Source organism: Anomaloglossus baeobatrachus, chromosome 2 (genome assembly GCF_048569485.1).
Source record: "Anomaloglossus baeobatrachus isolate aAnoBae1 chromosome 2, aAnoBae1.hap1, whole genome shotgun sequence".
NCBI classification, from domain to species: Eukaryota; Metazoa; Chordata; class Amphibia; order Anura; family Aromobatidae; genus Anomaloglossus; species Anomaloglossus baeobatrachus.
In genome coordinates, this window is record NC_134354.1 from 781556834 (window position 1) to 781578362 (window position 21529).

At 51.6% G+C, this 21529-nt stretch overlaps 1 protein-coding gene across 4 annotated transcripts in view; it reads left to right on the plus strand.

The window, feature by feature from the left end:
* The first annotated feature begins 2145 nt into the window (after window positions 1-2145).
* The window catches only part of LOC142292309 (52 kDa repressor of the inhibitor of the protein kinase-like), a 48545-nt gene continuing 29161 nt past the window's right edge, over window positions 2146-21529 (plus strand). For all 4 annotated transcript variants that reach the window (XM_075337588.1, XM_075337587.1, XM_075337586.1 and 1 more), the window contains exons 1-2: window positions 2146-2351; window positions 18500-18620. In XM_075337588.1, coding sequence (XP_075193703.1) covers window positions 2263-2351; window positions 18500-18620 — 210 coding nt within the window. In that variant the 5' untranslated portion in view covers window positions 2146-2262. The remainder of the gene's footprint in view (window positions 2352-18499; window positions 18621-21529) is intronic.

Here is a 21529-nt window from a genome sequence, read left to right on the forward strand (position 1 = left end):
GATGCTCAGCTTCATTAGAATGTTCGTCGTGCCATGCTTTAACGATTCTAGCTGTATGCATTGGTGCATTATCATCCTGAATAATGGCGTTCCCCTCCGGGAACAGAGCTTGAACCATGGAATGCACTTGGTCGCCCAAAATGCCTAAATAATTTCGGCTGTTAATTCTTCCATGAAGGGATATCATTGGCCCGGCGGATCTCCACGAAATAGCACCCCAGATCATCATAGAACCTCCGTCATGTTTTACGGTTGGGAGAAGGCAGTCTGGATGGAATGCTTCTTTCGGCTGTCTCCAAACGTACACTCGGCCGGAGGTCGGAAAAAGGGTAAACGATGATTCGTCTGAGAATATCACGTTTCCACTGCTCGAGGGATCAATTCTGGAGGTTTTTACACCCCTCAACGCTTAGACACATTTGTCATTGAGAGCAGCGGTTTTCTAATTGCAGCTCTTTCGTGGAATCCAGATTTTTGCAGCTCCCGCCGAACAGTTTTCGTGGAAACTGGGTTGTGTAGGTGTTCATTGAGCTCAGCAGTGATTTTCGGAGCCGTGGTCTTGCGATGCTCTCTCACAATTCGCTTTAGAGTCCGACGGTCTCTCTCAGTCAACTTCGACTTTCGGCCGGATCTGTGCTTTGCTGCGGACGTTTTCCCTTCTCTTTCAAACATAGTCATTACTTTGGAGACAGTACCTCTTGACACGCCAAGCATCCGGGCACTTTCTGTTACACCAGCGCCTGCCATACGAGCAACAACAATTTGCCCTCTTTGAAAATCTGAGAGGTCTGCCATTGTATCAGGTTCTCATCAATGTTCTTACAATTCTGCAAAACAAGGTCCACCGCTCCACTGGGACCACCACTCAACCACATTCACTGCTCCACTGGGACCACCACTCAACCACATTCACCGCTCCACTGGGACCACTTGTCAACCACATTCATCGCTCCACTGGGACCACCAGTCAACCACATTCACTGCTCCACTGGGACCACCAGTCAACCAGGTCACCGCTCAACCGGGACCACCGATCAAGCATGTCAATGCACTCAACCAGGTCTACCACTCAACCACATTCACCGCTCAACTGGGACCACTGCTCAACTACATTCACTGCTCCACTGGGACCGTCACTCAACCACATTCACGGCTCCACTGGGACCATCACTCAACCACATTCACCGCTCCACTGGACCATCACTCAACCACATTCACCGCTCCACTGGGACCATCACTCAACCACATTCACCGCTCCACTGGGACCACCACTTAACCACATTCACCGCTCAACTGGGACCACCACATTTACCGCTTACCTGGGACCACCAGTCAACCACATTCACCGCTTACCTGGGACCAGCAGTCAACCAGGTCAACGCTCCACTGGGACCATCACTCAACCACATTCACCGCTCCACTGGGACCATCACTCAACCACATTCACCTGGGACCACCAACCATATTCACCGCTCAACTGGGATCACCAGTCAACCACATTCACTGCTCAACTGGGACCATCAATCAACCAAGTCCACCGCTCAACTGGGACCACCACTCAACCACATTCACCACTCAACTGGGACCACCACTCAACCACATTCACCGCTCCACTGGGACCACCACTCAACCACATTCACCGCTCCACTGGGACCACCACTCAACCAAATTCACCACTCAACTGGGACCACCAACCATATTCACCGTTTTACTGGGACCACCAATCAACCACATTCACTGCTCAACTGGAACCACCGATCAAGCATGTCAATGAGCTCAACCGAGTCCACCACTCAACCACATTCACTGCTCAACTGAGACCACTGATCAACCATGTCCAATGCTCAAGCAGGACCACCACACACAATATCCCCCACTCTGTGGGGAGGACCCATCCTCGATCACGACCGCCGCCTCTGGCCTCCCTCACACAGGGTCCATTTATCCTATGCTCGTTCGTTATTGTCGGGGTGAGGACGGGAAGTGTCAGTGCTCTGCTGGTGACACTCGTGTAACGCCAGATGGTGGGGTCCTCCCAGCAGGCTCCGCTCTATCCCTCACCACACGCATCTCTATGATTTCTCCTCAGCAGTGAACCATAGAGCAGAGTGTGAGGGTAGAGCGGCCGCGCGGTGCTTCCTGGGATACGTGTGTGATTCCTCCAGGCCGCACACAGCTCTGTCTCCCGGTAGTCAGCGCGCCCCCTGGTGAGGGGAGGATTCGGGCTCATCCCGGCGCTTCCCCTCCCGTTACACAGAGAAAATGCCTTGTGGTTGCGCAGCCCTGAACTGCAGCGGAAAGAGCACGCAGCCCAACGTGTCATTCTTCAGATTCCCGCGGGACCCGGGCCGGTGAGCAGCGTCCTCCTGACTGTGGGGCTACAGGGGGTGGGCGGCAGGGGTCACTGCACCGGGGGGATTCAGGCCTTTTATCTGGGGTCCATGTTTTTTTTCTAGTGTGTATTAAGGCCCCTACCTTCTGCTCTTCTCCTGCCCGTTGTCAGCTGCATGAAGTGCGTGATAACAGCGAGCAGTAGCTTGTACAAACCCCCCCCCCAATCCCTCACCTGGAGAGGCTCCCGTGACTCCCGTCCCCCCAACCCCCCATACCCGCTCCCCCCATGCCAGATTACAGCGTATAGTACCCTGTACTCCCCCCAAAGTCCCCCTGGATCCTGGATATGCTCCTGCGTACTTCTCATCCCCCCCCCTTAAAACCGGAGAGGTTTCCACGCACCCCCCATTCCCACTGTACAGGCTCCTACAACTCCCATCTCCATCCCCGGAGAGGCTCCTGTTTGCTCCCCCCCCCCGAGAGGCTCTTGTTTGCTCCCCCCCCCCCCCGAGAGGCTCTTGTTTGCTCCCCCCCCCCCCCGAGAGGCTCTTGTTTGCTCCCCCCCCCCCCCGAGAGGCTCTTGTTTGCTCCCCCCCCCCCCGAGAGGCTCTTGTTTGCTCCCCCCCCCCCCCCGAGAGGCTCTTGTTTGCTCCCCCCCCTTGAGAGGCTCCTGTTTGTTCCCCCCCCCCCCCGAGAGGCTCCTGTTTGTTCCCCCCCCCCCCCCCGAGAGGCTCCTGTTTGTTCCCCCCCCCCCCCCGAGAGGCTCCTGTTTGCTCCCCGTCTCCCCGGAGGGGCTCCTGTTTGCTCCCCGTCTCCCCGGAGGGGCTCCTGTTTGCTCCCCGTCTCCCCGGAGAGGCTCCTGTTTGCTCCCCGTCTCCCCGAAGAGGCTCCTGTTTGCTCCCCGTCTCCCCGGAGAGGCTCCTGTTTGCTCCCCGTCTCCCCGGAGAGGCTCCTGTTTGCTCCCCGTCTCCCCGGAGAGGCTCCTGTTTGCTCCCCGTCTCCCCGGAGAGGCTCCTGTTTGCTCCCCGTCTCCCCGGAGAGGCTCCTGTTTGCTCCCCGTCTCCCCGGAGAGGCTCCTGTTTGCTCCCCGTCTCCCCGGAGAGGCTCCTGTTTGCTCCCCGTCTCCCCGGAGAGGCTCCTGTTTGCTCCCCGTCTCCCCGGAGAGGCTCCTGTTTGCTCCCCGTCTCCCCGGAGAGGCTCCTGTTTGCTCCCCGTCTCCCCGGAGAGGCTCCTGTTTGCTCCCCGTCTCCCCGGAGAGGCTCCTGTTTGCTCCCCGTCTCCCCGGAGAGGCTCCTGTTTGCTCCCCGTCTCCCCGGAGAGGCTCCTGTTTGCTCCCCGTCTCCCCGGAGAGGCTCCTGTTTGCTCCCCGTCTCCCCGGAGAGGCTCCTGTTTGCTTCCCCCCTCCACCCCCGGAGAGGCTCCTGTTTGCTTCCCCCCTCCACCCCCGGAGAGGCTCCTGTTTGCTTCCCCCCTCCACCCCCGGAGAGGCTCCTGTTTGCTTCCCCCTCCACCCCCGGAGAGGCTCCTGTTTGCTTCCCCCCTCCACCCCCGGAGAGGCTCCTCTTTGCTTTCTCCCAAACACCCCCCCCCCCCCTCCGTAGGCTCCTACGTATTCCCTCCCCATGATAAGCTCCCGCACTTCCCCTAAGCATCCCGCTTTGGAGAGGCTCCTGCACCTCCACCCACACGCTTCCCCCCCCCACTAAAGGCTCACGTGTGCTTCCCGAACCCCCCCCACCCCGCCACCCCTGGAGAGGCTCCTGCGTGCTTTACCTGGCTCTTCCCGATTACTCTTTTGCGGTGGCGATTGAGCGATGCAGCAGATCTGCCGTAGTGGAATCTGACAAATGGGAACCTGAATGACAAAAACAAAACATTGTCTGTCGTTCAGCAATTTATTAGAAATCAAAGTTGCTGGGTCCAACGTAGTCCAGCGGTTCCCACGGGTGTTCCTCGCTATGTAAGTCACGGGCAACGGCGCATCGTTCTGAGTCTCCACAGGCTTAGCGCAGCAGCCTCTCCTGGCGCATGCTCCGTGTGTTGCATTGAAGGAAATAAACAAGTGTTTACCATATGTTTCATTTTATAAGATGCACCGGATTACAAGGCGCAAACCGGTGTTGTCTTACTGGAGGGGGGCGGCAGCGGTGGTGCAGGGGCGGTGCTGGTGGGGGCTGTGCTGGCAGCGGAAGCTGTGCTGACTGAGCAACAGATGGCCCAGATGCTCTGCCAGCGGTGCGGGCTTCAAAGAAATGGCACTCGGAGCGGCGCGTGTGCAGTTTGAGCTCTCAGCTCAATGACAAGATTTTGAGCCGAGAGCTCCATCTGCGCACGTGCCGACTCCGGGCGCCATCAAATGACGCCAGAACATCTGAATCACCCGCCGCACCGCCCTGCTCCACACGGCTGGCCGGCCGGCCGGCCAGCTGCCCGCACAGAGAGGCAGCCACTAGCACAGACAGCCGCCGGCACAGCACCAATGCTCCACTTCACGGTAAGCTATATTCAAATTTTAAGATGCACTCCACATTTTCCGCCCAAATTTTTGGGAGCTAAAGTGTCTTATAATTAGAGTTGAGCGCGGTTCGCGGTTCTCCAGTTCGCGTCTCGAGTGATTTTGGGGGCTTTTCTAGATAGAACTAGAACTCGAACTTTTTGCTAAAGCTCGATAGTTCTAGATACGTTCGAGAACGGTTCTAGCAGCAAAAAGACAAGCTAATTACTAGCTGGCTTTCCGCTGTAATAGTGTAAGTCACTCTGTGACTCACACTATTATGAAATTTCAGTGTATAGTGTGCGGGAACAGCGCATTCAGATCACTGCTGTATTTTTTTTTTTTTCCTTCTCTTCCTTCCCTAAGCGCGCGCGTGTAGTGGGGCGGGCCAGCATGTCAGCCAATCCCAGACACACACACAGCTAAGTGTACTTTTAGCCAGAGAAGCAACGGCATGTGTGATAGGATGTCCATGTCACATGTCCCTGCATTATAAAAACGAGTATCTGCCCGTCCGGACGCCATTATCTCTTCTACGTCCTTGGTGTCAGTCACCGCTGGCGCAGCGCCTATCTCCGATACTGCTGTGTACGCTCTATACAGAATAGGGATAGCACTTTCTATCAGTCCTTTTAAGGGCTCGTACCGGCAGGGTCAGAGCCATAGGTGACAGGTCCGTGAAAACAGAGTTTAACAGCTACACAAGATGACAGCGTCTGTGTAGCTAAGGTCAGGGATTTCCTCGCTCCATTTCCCCATTAGGAGGGATAGAAAGGCAGGCTTCCTTTCCTCTACCCAGAGACCCACAACCCTGCCATTGTACCCTCCTGCCCTTTGCACACTCAAACTCATTGTTACTAAGCCATTATACTAGCAAACACTGAGTGAACTTAGTGGCATCATAAAAGTGGCTGTTGGACTTCTGTATTGTCCCACTAGTGCAAAGATATTTGCAGCACCTCTGCCTGCATTGCACACTCCAATTCATTGTTACTAAGCCATTATACTAGCAATTTATGCTGCCAGTTTAAGGGCCGTAGTTGCATTGTCAGGGATAATTATTGTTGTTTATTCTGCTGTTAATAAAGCTAGACCACCGCTGCAATCTACACCACCTCTCAATATTTACTACCACATTTTCAGTGCACAATCTTGTCGCAATCAAAATGAGTGGCAAAATGACAGATGCTGGTGGAAAGGGGAAGAGGTGTGTTGGAAAAGGAAAAAAAGGTTTTGTCCGTGGGGAAGGTGGCAAAGCTCCATTAACATCTGCTGAAGATAGACCATCTTCCAGTAAAAGTAAGATGTCTACTACTTACCGTGGACAATCCGATGTGCTCCCTTTTTTACGGACACGAACAACTGGAACAAAGGTAGATGATGGACAAAAAAGGAAAATGCTTGAATGGATCTCAAGGGGTCCAACAAGTGCCCTCTCCGCCACCTCAACTACCGCATCCAAAAAACACCAGTCCTCTGAGTTGTCATCCCAATCAAACTTGCTTTCTCCCAGCTCTGAAGTCTCCATCCGCCCTGCACAGTATGGTGGAACTGAGATTGCTGAGTCTGCAGAGCTGTTCAGTCACACTATAGCCTGGGAATCAGAGGTCTGCTCCCAAGCTACAGTGAGTACAGACCAGGAAATGGTCTGCAGTGATGCCCAGAACCTTTGTGACTCTGATTCAGGCCGTGAGGACCAAGTTTCTGAGCATAATGTTGACCCTTTTTCACCAACTGTAACACCTGTTGTTATAGACAATGAGGAACATACTGATGACGATGAGACGCAGATACCAGATTGGGATGACAACTTAAATATTCGGTCAGAGCAAGAAGAGGCTCGGTCTTAGGGTGAGGGGAGTGCAAACACAACAATTGATGAGGAAGTTCTAGATCCCACCTACTGTCAACCCACAGTTAGGCCCTCAAGGAGGTCAACAGAGACGGTGGAGGAGGATGCAACTGACGACGAAGTTACCTTGCGCCTTCCTGGACAGAGTAGGAGTACTGGTAGCACGTCTGCAACTGCATCCTCAGCCACCACTCTGCCTCTGAGCACTAGTCGGGGTGGATCAGCAGGTCGCATGCCCTCTAAGCCTTGCCTAGCCTGGTCCTTTTTTGACATAGCAAAAGATCTGTAAAATTTGTCATGATTCTGTTAGTAGAGGGCAAAACCTCAGCAGTTTGACAACTTCTTCCATGAATCGTCACATGAATAAATATCATATGTCCCGGTGGGAAGCTCACCGTGCTGCAATGCGGCCTAGCGGAGCGAACCATCCACCGCCTGCCCCTTCTAGTGCATCCGCGCGCTCTTCATCTTCTAGGACTGTGGGGACAGCTGTCACACCTGGTTTTCCACGCACAACTTCCACCACTGTAACCGCAACAGGCAGTTTGCTTGGTAGGTCGTCGGTTTGGAAGGGGAAACAAGTACGTGTGTACAGCTCTCTCAGACATCGATAGCACCAACGTTGGATGAAGGCGACATCATGTCTCCGCCTGCACTTTCCTCACAAAGCTGCATTTTTCCAGGGACACCCTACTCAACACCGTCTACACACAGCAGCCAGATCTCTGTCCCTCAGATGTGGACAAATAAAAGGCCATATCCTGCGACCCATGACAAAGCTAAGAGGTTGACTTTATCCCTCTGTAAGCTCTTGGCTACCGAAATGCTGCCTTTCCGCCTGGTGGACACACAGGATTTTAGAGACCTTATGTCTGTCGCTCTGCCCCAGTACCAGATGCCCAGTCGCCACTACTTCTCTAAGAAAGGTGTGCCCGCGCTACACCAGCATGTCGCACACAACATCACCGCTTCCTTGAGAAACTCTGTGTGTCAACGGGTGCATTTCACCACCGATACTTGGACCAGTAAGCATGGACACGGCCTGCCGGTTCATCGCCTGAAATGCGATGTGGCGACTCGCTGGAATTCGACTCTCCACATGTTACAGCGAATGTGGCAGCACCGCCGAGCCCTGGTGCAATACGTCATGACGTATAGCCTGGGCCAACGAGATGCAGAGGTGGGGCAGATCACCCTGATGGAGTGGTCTCAGGTCAAGGACCTATGCACCCTTCTGCACAGTTTCGACATGGCGACGAATATGTTTAGCGCTGACAATGCCATTATCAGCATGACAATTCCAGTCATTTACATGCTGGAGCACACGCTAAACACTATTTGGAGTCAGGGGGTGGGACAACAGGAAGGGGAGGAACTACAGGAGGATTCATATGCGCAAGACACAACAACATCACCAAGGTCCAGACGTTCATCATCACCAACGCGGCAGGCATGGGACCATGGGGGACAGGAATCAACAAGGGCGCATGGTAGCAGGCGAAATGTTGAGGAAGGTGCAAGAGAACATGAAGACGAACTGTCCATGGACATGGAAGACTCAGCGGATGAGGGAGACCTTGGTTAAATTTCAGTTGAAAGAGGTTGGGGGGAGATGACAGAGGAAGAAAGAACGGTTAGCACCTCTATGCCACAAACACAGCGTGGACTTGGTCCGCATGGCTGCGCAAGACACATGAGCGCCTTCTTGCTGCACTACCTCCAACATGACCCTCGTATTGTCAAAATTAGAAGTGATGATGACTACTGGCTTGCCACACTATTAGATCCCCGGTACAAGTCCAAATTTTGTGACATAATTCCAGCCATAGAAAGGGACGCACGTATGCAGGAGTATCAGCAGAAGCTGTTACTCGATCTTAGCTCGGCTTTTCCACCAAACAACCGTGCAGGTGCAGGGAGTGATTCTCCCAGTTGTAACTTGCCAAACATGGGACGGTCTCGTCATCTTCAACAGTCTACCCGTACCAGTAGCACCGTATCTGGTGCTGGTAACAGCAATTTTATGGAATCTTTTCATAATTTTTTTTAGACCCTCCTTTGCAAGGCCACCAGAGACAACAAGTCTGACACATAGTCAACGGCTGGAGAGGATGATACAGGAGTATCTCCAAATGAACATCGATGCCATGACTTTGCAAATGGAGCCTTGCTCATTTTGGGCTTCAAATCTTGAAAAATGGCCAGAGCTCTCCACTTACGCCTTGGAGATTTTGTCGTGTCCAGCTGCCAGCGTTGTCTCTGAACGTGTCTTCAGTGCTGCTGGGTGTGTGCTGACAGATAAGCGCACGCGTCTGTCCAGTGACAATGTGGACAGACTAACGTTCATCAAAATGAACAAGTCATGGATCCAGAAGGAATTTACTACCCCTGTGTCATCCTGGGGAGAGTAAATGCTGGTGGATTTGGAATGTGCTTGATGCAAATCAAAACATCCTGTTTGCAACTAGGGCACAAGTGCTGCCACTGAAGGGGTGTGTGTGTGGCCCAATTTTTTGAAAAAAGGGAGACTCCGCTTGGAGTAACCCTTGCTTACATTGTTTTTAAAAGGAGCCAAGATGAACAAGTCATGGCTCAGCAAAGACTTTGCTACCTACCCCGGTGTCATCCTGGGGACGGTTAAGAATGGCGTATTTTTGAATGTGCTTGATGCAAATCTAGCTGTGAAGTGTACAACTGGGGCACAAGTGCTGCCACTGAAGGGGTGGGTGTGTGTGTGGCCCAATTTTTGGACAAAAGGGAGACTCCGCTTGGAGTCACCTTGCGGTGTTTTACATGATTTTAGAAGGGCGTGCCATGCCTATATCTGTGTCTCCTCCTCTTTTTCCTTGTCCAGCTCTTGTCCACAAATTTTATTGCATTTTTCAGAATCATTACAATATATCTAACATTTGAACAAGAATAAATTCACCTTACCAATTTACCCACCCTTGTCTTAACCCACCCTCTTTTATTCCCACTTTATCCCCCCCAACATTTTTAATACGCTGAACACCAGGTATAAGTCGCAAAAGAACACACAGCTCCTCTATATTCTGATTCCCGTTTGAAGCCCTATTTCTCTGAAACCCTCGTCTCGCCCTACTGTTGTGTCTCTACTGCGTGTGTATTTTCAGCTTTCCCAATGTGCCTTGCAAGTCTCCCAGTAGGGACCATTCCGTATTAGTGAAAGGAGATACCACTTTCCGTATTTCTGCAACTCCATACTGTTGTACTATAAATCTCTTCCATTTTTTAAAAAAGTTTCCCGTTAGTTTGTCCTTATTTCTTTCGGCTTCCAACTGTTCAATATTGAGCAGCTTTTTAATCTGATTGACCACCTCTTCCTCTGATGGAACAGATTCCTCGAGCCATCTGCGTAGTAGGGCCTTTTTCCCTATCATAGCAATATTATGGAAGAGTCTTGGAATCGTGGTCCCCCGTGTATCTTCTCCTCCTTCCTTTTTTTAGTCCTGTGGTGGAAAATCCATAACAATGGGTCTAGTTCCATTTCCACTTCCCATACTTTTTCTATAAGTGTCTTCATTTTTCCCCAAAATTTCTGACTTTCTGAGCACTGCCAAATCCCGTGGTATAAGTCCGTTTTCGGCTGCTTACATTTGGGGCAATGTTCTATTTTATTCATCGTCTGCTTGGTAGGGATGTTAAAACCATAAATTGCTCTGTGCATTAATCTAAACTGTGTGTCCCTCCATCCCTCATTAATCACCTCCTTCCTCATCCTCATCCATCCCTGCTGTATCTTTTCCCCTGCCTCTGTATCTTTTAGTTTTCGTGCCCACGCTCCCCAGACCTGGTACGAGTGCAGTGGTACCAGTGCTGTTCTCAGATCTTTGTACAGGGAGGAGATAGTAATCTCCTGTTTATCCTTCATTATAAATTGGTCCATTTCATTCATTACCTGTTCTTTTCTAACATCCCTCAATAGTCCCATTATTCCCTTTTCCACCTGTTTGTATTGTATGACTTGGAATGGAGAAAGCCCGTACCTGTTCACCAACTCCTCAAGGGTCAACCACCTATGTTCCGTTTCATGGAGCAGATCTTTCACCCCACCGATCCCCTTATTTCTCCATTCTAGAAATAGTTTGTTTTCCCTCACAGCTGGGAATTCCGGAAAATTCCAGATATTTAGGTATTTGGAGATTCGCCAGGACAGGTTAAACTTTTTCCTCACTGCTTTCCACGACATTATCGTATCTCTACATACCAGGGAGTGCTTAATTTTCCTCGGAATATTGGCCAATGACGTGTGTAATATTGCCCCCAAGTCCCATGGTCTACAGTACTCACTTTCCAATTCTATGTTAGAACTAGAAGGTGGCCCGATTCTACGCATCGGGTATTCTAGAATTTACGTATTGTGTAGTTCATGTATGATTGTTGTTCTATATATATATATATATATATATATATATATATATATATATATATATATATATATATATATATATATATATATATATATATATATATATATATATATATATATATATATAGAGAGAGATGTTGTTGTCTGTAGTTACCAAGTGTTTGTGTAGGGCGCTGTACATGTTCTGGGTGTTGTCTGGGTGTGACGGGGGGTGAGAGCGGTGTTGTATGTGTGTTGCGTGTGTTGCGTTGTTTGTGGAGCGCTGTGTGTCTGTAGCGTTGTGTGTGTGTTGCGCGGTTTGTGTGTGTGTGGTGTGTTTTGGGGGGAGGTATGTTTTGTGTAATGTGTGTGTGTTGTGCGGTATGTGCGTATATTTGTGTGTGCCGCGGTGTTTGTGTGTTGGGTGTTGTGTGTGTGCAGCGTTGTCTGTGTGTGTGGGTGTCTGTGTAGGGCAGTTGTTTGTGGTTCCCAGTGTGTGTGTGTGGTGTGTTGTGCAGTGTGCGCGCGCGCGTGTGTGTGTGTGTGTGCATCAGCCTCTCTTCTCTCAGCCTACCTCTCCCAGCCTCCCTCCTCCCAGCCTCCCTCAGCATCAGCCTCCCTCTCCCAGCCTCCCCAGCATCAGCCTCCGCCAGCATCAGCCTCTCTCCTTCCAGCCTCCTCCAGAATCAGCCTCCCTCTCCCAGCCTTCCCCAGGATCAGCCTCTCTCCTCCCAGCCTCCGTCCTCCCAGCCTTCCCCAGCATTAGCTTTCCCCTCCCAGCCTCCCTCAGCATCAGCCTTCCCCAGCATCAGCCTCCCGTTCCCAGCCTTCCCCAGGATCAGCCTCTCTCCTCCCAGCCTCCGTCCTCCCAGCCTTCTCCAGCATCAGCTTTCCCCTCCCAGCCTCCCTCAGCATCCGCCTCCCTCAGCATCAGCCTCCCGTTCCCAGCCTTCCTCAGGATCAGCCTCTCTCCTCCCAGCCTCCTTCCTCCCAGCCTCCCTCAGCATCAGCCTTCCTCTCCCAGTCTTCCCCAGCATCAGCCTCCCCAAGCATCAGCCTCCACCAGCATTAGCCTCTCTCCTTCCAGCCTCCCCCAGCATCAGCCTCCCCAAGCATCAGCCTCCACCAGCATCAGCCTCCCTCGTCCCAGCCTCCCCCAGCATCAGCCTCTCTCCTCCCAGCCTTCCCCATGATCAGCCTCTCTGCTCCCAGCCTCCTCCAGCACGCCGTGCTCCTCTGCCGACACTCACACACCCGATCGCATCCACTCACACACACCCGATCGCATCCACTCACACACACCCGATCGCATCCACTCACACACACCCGATCGCATCCACTCACACACACCCGATCGCATCCACTCACACACACCCGATCGCATCCACTCACACACACCCGATCGCATCCACTCACACACACAGACACTGACGATATCGCACATACGCGCTTATACTCACAACATCCGGGGATATCACATGCTTCTGGCCATGTGATCCTCCGGCAGGTCCTGGAAGATCACAACAGCACAGTATCGAGGCCGAGAAGCAAGCGATATCCCAGGATGTTGTGAGTATTTGGATGCGATGTGATGTGTGAGGTGTGTGTGAGTGTGATCTGATTTGTGTGTGTATGTGTGTGTGTGTGTGCTGTTATGTGTCTGTATTTTCCGCAGCTGCAGGACCTTGATGTGTGGATGCGATGTGATGTGTGTGTGATGTGTGTGTGATGTGTGTGTGATGTGTGTGTGATGTGTGTGTGAGGTGTGTGTGAGAGTGAGTGTGAGCCGGTGTACACTGGTAACTATGATACACATCGGGTAACTAAGGGACCTTAGTTACCCGATGTGTATAATGGTTACCAGCTTTCACGGCCTCCGTGAAGATCCCAGCATCACAAGGTTATGTGTGGCGCTGCCGGGATCCTGACGGAGCCGGTGTAGAAGCAAGCGATATCCCAGCATGTTGTGATGTGTGAGGTGTGTGTGTACTCATGTGTGAGTGAGTGTGAGAGTGAGTGTGATGTGTGTGTGTACTCACCTGGGAATCGGGGCTCCGTGTCAGTTGGGCCAGAGCGAGCGTGGATTGCGTGAGGGGGGCGGGGCCTGCAGAGAGCCGGGGCGAGAGGCCAATCCGTGTGGGGGGGCGGGGCCATGGCGAGCCCAGCGGCCAATCAGCTTTGTGTCACCGTAAGGACACAATTTCGGAGCATGACAGACAGACAGACAGACAGACAGAATAAGGCAATTATATATATAGATAGCTATTTGTCTTCCTCAGCCAGTCTATTACGTGCCTCATCAAGCATGCAAGGTTGTAGCCTCTCACATTTGGCATCTTGATTCCTCCCTTTTCCAGTGGTAGCATTAGTTTTTCCGCCCTAATTCTTGGTCTTTTTCTCTTCCATAGGAAGCTTGTAAATGCTTTATTCAGTCTGTTTACATCCGCATGCGTTAATAATATAGGGATAGTCTGCATTGGGTATAGCAGCTTCGAGAAACTCATCATTTTTAAGAGGTGGTTTCTACCTAGCAGGGATAGCGGCAGCCCCTCCCATATCTTATACCTAGCAGGGATAGCGGCAGCCCCTCCCACATCTTATACCTAGCAGGGATAGCGGCAGCCCCCCCCACATCTTTAGCTCTCGTTCTATCTTCTGTATCACCGGTTTGAAGTTTAATTCATAAATGGAGGCAGGCTGGCGTCCCATCTGGATCCCCAGGTATTTAAGGTGGGTTTTTGCTATCGGTATCCCACATATGTTATCCCCTATTCCATAGGTTTTCAGGGATGACATGGTTCCCTCATTCAGAAACAGTATTTCACATTTTATCAATCAATTCAATTTAAAACCTGCCATAGACCCAAATCTCTCTATCTGTTGTATTGTTTTTAAAAGGTCATTCTGTGGTCTATTCATGAATAATATGATATCGTCCGCGAATATAGCTGAATGTACTTTTTCCGTTCCGATGTTAATGCCCTCAAAGCAGTCTCCTCCATTGATCAGTTTTGATAATGGCTCAATGGCTAGATTGAACAAGAGAGGAGACAGCGGGCACCCCTGTCTCGTCCCTTTGGTCAAAGAGAAGGGTCGTGACAAAAATCCGGGTGTCGCCACTCTTGCCTAAGGGTTTGCATATAGTATACCTATAAATGTTCTGAATGCTCCCCTGAAGCCCATATTATCTAGGACTGTTTCCAGCCATGGCCACTGCACATTATCAAACGCTTTTTCAGCATCCAACGTGATCATGGCTGGCAACTCCCCTCCTTGTAGATCCCTGTGTCTGATGGCGTCCATTACTATCATGGCCTTTCTTACGTTCGTCACGGCTGCTCTCCCCTTTACAAACCCCGATTGGGCGGGAGAAACTAGCCTTGGTAATACCTCTGCCAATCGATTGGCCATCAATTTGGCCACTGGTTTAAGGTCTTGGTTGATTAGTGAGATTGGTCTATAATTCGTTGGATTGTCCAAATTTTTATCTCCCTTGGGTAAAAGTTTTTTATATGCAGTGTTAAGGTAGCTAGACATTCCCGTACCCCCTAACATTTTATTAAACATACGTGTCAGCGTTGGTGATATTTCCTCCTTTAGTACTTTATAGACTTCCCCATTGAACCCGTCAGGCCCCGGTGCTTTATGTATACTCAGTTCTCCTATTGTTGTTTGCACTTCCTCTATTGTGATGTCCGCGTTCAGTCTAGTCAGTTCGTCCTCGGTTATTTGTGTAAGTCCTAATGTCTTTAGCCACTGCCTCCTTCCTTCTCTATTTTCATCCCCTTTACTATATAGTTTGGCATAGTATTCCCCCAAGATCTGGTTGATCTCCTGCGGATTCGTCGATTTGGTCCCATCCTGTCTTGTCATACTAGCTATTAACGTCAACGGTCGTCTTCCCTTTGCCAGGTTAGCCAGCAGTTTACCTGCCTTATTGCCAAATCGGTGCAAGTCAACCTCCTGCTGGGACCTTACTAGTTCTTCTCGTTTTCCTACCCACATGTCAAACTCTTGTTTTGCTTCCTTCCACTCTTCTTTTGCTCTTTGGGATTTGTTTTCTAGGTACCTTGTGTATTTCTCTCTCAAACTAGTGCTTGCCTCCTGGTAATGTTTTTGCGTCTGTTTCCTGATTTTGGCTACATGCCCCCTCAGTCTCCCCCTTAATACTACTTTCGCTGTTTCCCAGCATTGCCTCTTCCTCGTGCCCGCTGTTAGTGCCGCAATATTCCTCCCACCACTCCTTTAATGTTTTAATAAAATCTTTATCTTTGAGTAAGAATGATGGAAATCTCCATATATAATCCGAGCCCCTCTGTATTCTGTCATTTAAGTCTAAGGTCACCGGGCTGTGGTCGGATATAACCATGTTCTCTATGTCTACATCCTTGACCCTGTGCCAGAGTCTTTGGTCTACTAACATAAAGTCAATCCTTGACCATGCTTCGTGTGGGTGTGAGTAGTGTGTAAATTCCCGTTCATATGGGTGTTGCGTTCTCCAACTGTCCTGCAGATTTGTGTCTTCCAGTAATTTGGCCATCAAACCCTTTGTATTCCTACTCTGCCTACCTTGTTCCTTGCCATACCTGCTATCCTCCTCTTTCGAAACTACTGCATTAAAATCTCCCCCCACTATCTTATTTGGGTCTACATCCACTCCCAATTTGTTGGTGATGAAGTCAAAGAAGGCTTTTTGTTCGTTATTAGGGGCGTACATATTGTGTATACTAAACTCTCCCTGTGGGCTAGTTAATTTGATATGTATGTACCTCCCACCATCATCACTGTCTTGGGACACTATTTCGTGAGTAAAGTGTTTGTTTATTAAGATCATTACCCCTGCCTTCCTTCCCTGGGATCCCGACCCGACTACCGCCCCCCCCCATAATTTTTGCATACGAAAAAAATCCCCTTTTTGCAGGTGGGTCTCCTGCAGTAGTGCGATATCTACCTTCAGTCTTTTAAGGTGTCGTAATATCATCATGCGCTTATGTGGAGACTTGAAACCTTTTACGTTCCAAGTGACTAATTTAACCATTATCCCAACATCTCGGGACATTTGTGTCGCTATATGTTCTCACTTGTGTGTGTCTTGGCGCCTTTCCCTGGTCTTTTCCCTGCCTTAACTCCGCTGCGTACTGACAACTATGTACTGCCTGGGCGCAACCTTGTGTCCCCTTCTTGGCATTAACTATAAACCTGTTGGCTACCCCCCCAACTGCCCTCAGTTTTCTTTCGGCGTGCTTATAGCGTTGCTTTCCCTGAACCCAACTATTCAACCTAAATCTATTGTCAACTAACAACCCCTCAACTGTCCCCCCCTTTACAATCAATCGTCTCATCACTTCCATTTTTTCTGTGATGCTCCTGGCTCTGCAATCCCCTCTCAGCCCCCTAATTAACATTTACATATGGCCTGTCCCCCATTGTTCTGTAATCTAACACACGGGAGCAAGGCCTTCCTGGTCAATAGCCGTGCCAGCATACAATACTCCCTCCCTCATTGTCCAATAGCCGTGCCAGCATACAATGCCCCCTCCCTCATTGCCCAATAGCCGTGCCAGCATACAATGCCCCCTCCCTCATTGCCCAATAGCCGTGCCAGCATACAATGCCCCCTCCCTCATTGCCCAATAGCCGTGCCAGCATACAATGCCCCCTCCCTCATTGCCCAATAGCCGTGCCAGCATACAATGCCCCCTCCCTCATTGCCCAATAGCCGTGCCAGCATACAGTACTCCCTCCCTCATTGCCCAATAGCCGTGCCAGCATACAATACCCCCTCCCTTATTGCCCAATAGCCGTGCCAGCATACAGTACTCCCTCCCTCATTGCCCAATAGCCGTGCCAGCATACAGTACTCCCTCCCTCATTGCCCAATAGCCGTGCCAGCATACAATACCCCCTCCCTCATTGCCCAATAGCCGTGCCAGCATACAATACCCCCTCCCTCATTGCCCAATAGCCGTGCCAGCATACAATACCCCCTCCCTCATTGCCCAATAGCCGTGCCAGCATACAGTACTCCCTCCCTCATTGCCCAATAGCCGTGCCAGCATACAATACTCCCTCCCTCATTGCCCAATAGCCGTGCCAGCATACAGTACTCCCTCCCTCATTGCCCAATAGCTGTGCCAGCATACAATACCCCCTCCCTCATTGCCCAATAGCCGTGCCAGCATACAATACCCCCTCCCTCATTGTCCAATAGCCGTGCCAGCATACAGTACCCCCTCCCTCATTGCCCAATAGCCGTGCCAGCATACAATACCCCCTCCCTCATTGCCCAATAGCCATGCCAGCATACAATACCCCCTCCCTCATTGCCCAATAGCCGTGCCAGCATACAATACCCCCTCCCTCACTGCCCAATAGCCGTGCCAGCATACAATACCCCCTCCCTCATTGCCCAATAGCCGTGTCAGCATACAATACTCCCTCCCTCATTGCCCAATAGCCATGCCAGCATACAATACCCCCTCCCTCATTGCCCAATAGCCGTGCCAGCATACAATACCCCCTCCCTCATTGCCCAATAGCCGTGCCAGCATACAATACCCCCTCCCTCATTGCCCATACCTATTATTTGTTGCCTCTGGTCTCAATTTCACTTCACCTCCCATCAGCATAAGTGGCCTGGCTACCAGAAGAGCGATTTATCAGTAGATACTAAAGAGAGAGAAACCCGGTCCCCCATAGATGTTAGGATCCCCTACACCCCCGAGGGGGCAGGGCACCCTAGGTGTTTTTATGTGTTTGTGATTGCCTGCCATTGTTTCCTATGCGGTTCGAGTACGGTTCGTCGAACGTTCGACGAACTGAACTCGAACGAGACCTCCGTTCGACGAACCGAACTCGAGCCGAACCACGACCGGTTCGCTCATCTCTACTTATAATCCGAAAAATACGGTATATATCTAAAGCAAAAGAGAGTGTGCTCAAATAATGCTCCAATGTTTGAAAGTATGGGAGTCTCACAAAGGGAGAACTAAGCCAGTGCAAATAAATTAGACGAACGAAGGTGCAATATCAAATAACCTCTACTGAAAGAACTGACGTGCAGCAGATCAAGCAACGTGTGCGGACACTTCAAGATTCAGATTGGCTTTGCTGGCGTCAGGATTCCAGTCAGGTTTTGTGATAAATATGCACTCAAAAATGCAACGTGTGCACACAGCCTAAAAGTGATAAACAGTCTGCGCCCCCCCCCCTCCATCTCCACCGATAGCCTCCGCTCTGAGCAGATACATTGTAACAAAACTGCAGAGGTTTGTGCAGCCGTATACACTGACGACACAGCTGTGTCTGAACTGACCTCAATACCGCAGCGTTTCCATTCAGCGATTAGAAGCAGAGATTTATGAATTGAGAGAAAACATTATTCTTTAACCCCTTCCCACCAAGATTTATTTTTTTGTACCCCTAGCGACTCGCTTTCTCTTCTCTGTAGGTGTCAGAAGTGGGTGGAGAACTGCCGTCGCCGTGACCTGCAGGAAAAGACCCCCGATCAGCTGTACCAGCACTACAGACTATGTGAACATCATTTTGAGGACTCCATGGTCCGCAGAACGGTGAGTACCAGGCAGTCCACCTCTATCGCATCCATACACGACCTTAAGGGTGCTTTACACGCTGCGACATCGCTAGCAAACTCGTTAGCGATCTTCCGAGATCACACATGTGACCGGCGCTATAAAAACGACCTGTGTGCGATCTGCCGTGTCACATCGCTAACGACATCGTTAGTGATGTCGCAGCGTGTAAAGCACCCTTTAGAGAACTACAGATCCCAGCATGCCTTGACGGTCTACAGCTGTCAGGGCATGCTGGAAGGGAGGGTCACAGATTGGAGACCACTGCTTTGGGCTATATAATCTCTAGGCCCCTCCTCCTTTACTGTGGCTTCTCCTTCATTGTGACTGCAGTGTAAAGCATGGGGGAGAGTCAAGCCATTTGCTCGAGATGAGTTTGATCTCCGTCTGCTTACAATAGACTCACGTTCTATTATGCAGCTAAAATGTAATCGCTAATAGAGCACAGCTGCAGTGTAAAGCATGGAGCAACAGTTTGCGCCACGTGAGTACAGAGGAGGATTTTAGTTCAGACTTTAATAGTGCAACTAAGCGTGAGTCACTTTAATGCTGCCCTAATTGAGCAGTACTGCAGTATAAAGCATGGCGAGATGCAGGTGACATAGGAGACTGAGGTGGATTGCAGTGTACTATAAATAGACTAGAAGGTGGCCCGATTCTACGCATCGGGTATTCTAGAATTTACGTATTGTGTAGTTCATGTATGATTTTTGTTATATATATGTGCAGTATGTGCGTATATTTGTGTGTGCAGCGTTGTCTGTGTGTGGGTGTCTGTGTAGGGCAGTTGTTTGTGGTTTCCAGTGTGTGTGTGTGGTGTGTTGTGCAGTGCGCGCGCGCGCGTGTGTGTGTGTGTGTGTGTGTGTTGGGGGGAGGTGTGCACTCTCCATCGTGCTCCATCCCCTATGCTGCGCACCCCCCATCGTGCTACATCTCCCATCCTGCGCACTCCCAAACGTGCTCCATCCGCCATGCTGCGCACTCCCAAACGTGCTCCATCCGCCATGCTGCGCACTCCCCATCGTGCTCCATCCGCCACGCTGCGCACTCCCCATCGTGCTCCATCTCCCATGCTGCGCACTCCTAAACGTGCTCCATCCGCCATGCTGCGCACTCCCAAATGTGCTCCATCCACCATGCTGCGCACTCCCAAACGTGCTCCATCCGCCATACTCCACACTCCCCATCGTGCTCCATGCCCCATGCAGCGCACTCCCCATCGTGCTCTATCCCCTATGCTGCGCACCCCCCATCGTGCTCCATCATCCATGCTGCGCACTCCCAAACGTGCTCCATCCGCCATGCCGCGCACTCCCAAACGTGCTCCATCCGCCATGCTGCGCACTCCCAAACGTGCTCCATCCGCCATGCTGGGCACTCTCCATCGTGCTCCATCCCCCATGCAGTGCACTCCCTATCGTGCTCCATCCCCTATGCTGCGCACCTCCCATCGTGCTCCATCTCCCATGCTGCGCACTCTCAAACGTGCTCCATCCGCCATGCTGCGCACTCCCAAACGTGGTCCATCCGCTATGCTGCGCACTCCCAAACATGCTCCATGCGCCATACTCCGCACTCGCCATCGTGCTGCATCCGCCATGCTGCGCACTCCCAAACGTGCTCCATCCGCCATGCTGCGCACTCCCAAACGTGCTCCATCCGCTATGCTGCGCACTCCCAAACGTACTCCATCCGCCATGCTGCGCACTCCCAAACGTGCTCCATCCGCCATGCTGCGCATTACCAAACGTGCTCCATCCGCCATGCTGCGCCAGCATCAGCCTCTCTACCCGCATCATCAGCCTCTCTGCCCGCAGCATCAGCCTCTCTCCTCCCAGCATCAGCGTCTCTGTCCCTAGCATCAGGCTCTCTCCTTCCAGCCTCCCTCAGCATCAGCCTCCCTTTCCCAGCCTTCCCAAGGATCAGCCTCTCTCCTCTCAGCCTCCTTCCTCCCAGCCTCCGCCTCCCAGCCTCCCTCAGCATCAGCCTTCCTCTCCCAGTCTCCCCCAGCATCAGCTTCCCCAAGCATCAGCCTCTACCAGCATCAGCCTCTGTTCTTCCAGCCTCCTCCAGCATCAGCTTCCCTAAGCATCAGCCTCCCTCGTCCCAGCCTCCTTCAGCATCAGCCTCTCTCCTTCCAGCCTCCCTCAGCATCAGCCTCCTCTCCCCAGCCTTCCCTAGGATCAGCCTCTCTCCTCCCTGCCTCCTTCTTCCCAGCCTTCCGATCCCAGCCTCCTTCAGCATCAGCATTTCCCTCTTCCCCATGATCAGCCTCTCTGCTCCCAGCCTCCTCCAGCACGCCCTGCTCCTCTGCCGACACTCACACACCCGATCGCATGCACTCACACACACACCCGATCGCATGCACTCACACACACACCCGATCGCATGCACTCACACACACACCCGATCGCATGCACTCACACACACACCCGATCGCATCCACTCACACACACACCCGATCGCATCCACTCACACACACACCCGATCGCATCCACTCACACACACACCCGATCGCATCCACTCACACACACACCCGATCGCATCCACTCACACACACCCGATCGCATCCACTCACACACACACCCGATCGCATCCACTCACACACACCCGATCGCATCCACTCACACACACAGACACTGACGATATCGCACTTACGCGCTCATACTCACAACATCCGGGGATATCACATGCTTCTGGCCATGTGATCCTCCGTCAGGTCCTGGAAGATCACAACAGCACATTTTCGCCGCCGAGAAGCAAGCGATATCCCAGGATGTCGTGAGTATGTGGATGCGATGTGAGGTGTGTGTGAGGTGTGTATGAGAGTGAGTGTGAGTGTGATCTGATGTGTGTGTATGTTTGTGTGTGTGCGTGTGGACCTTCCG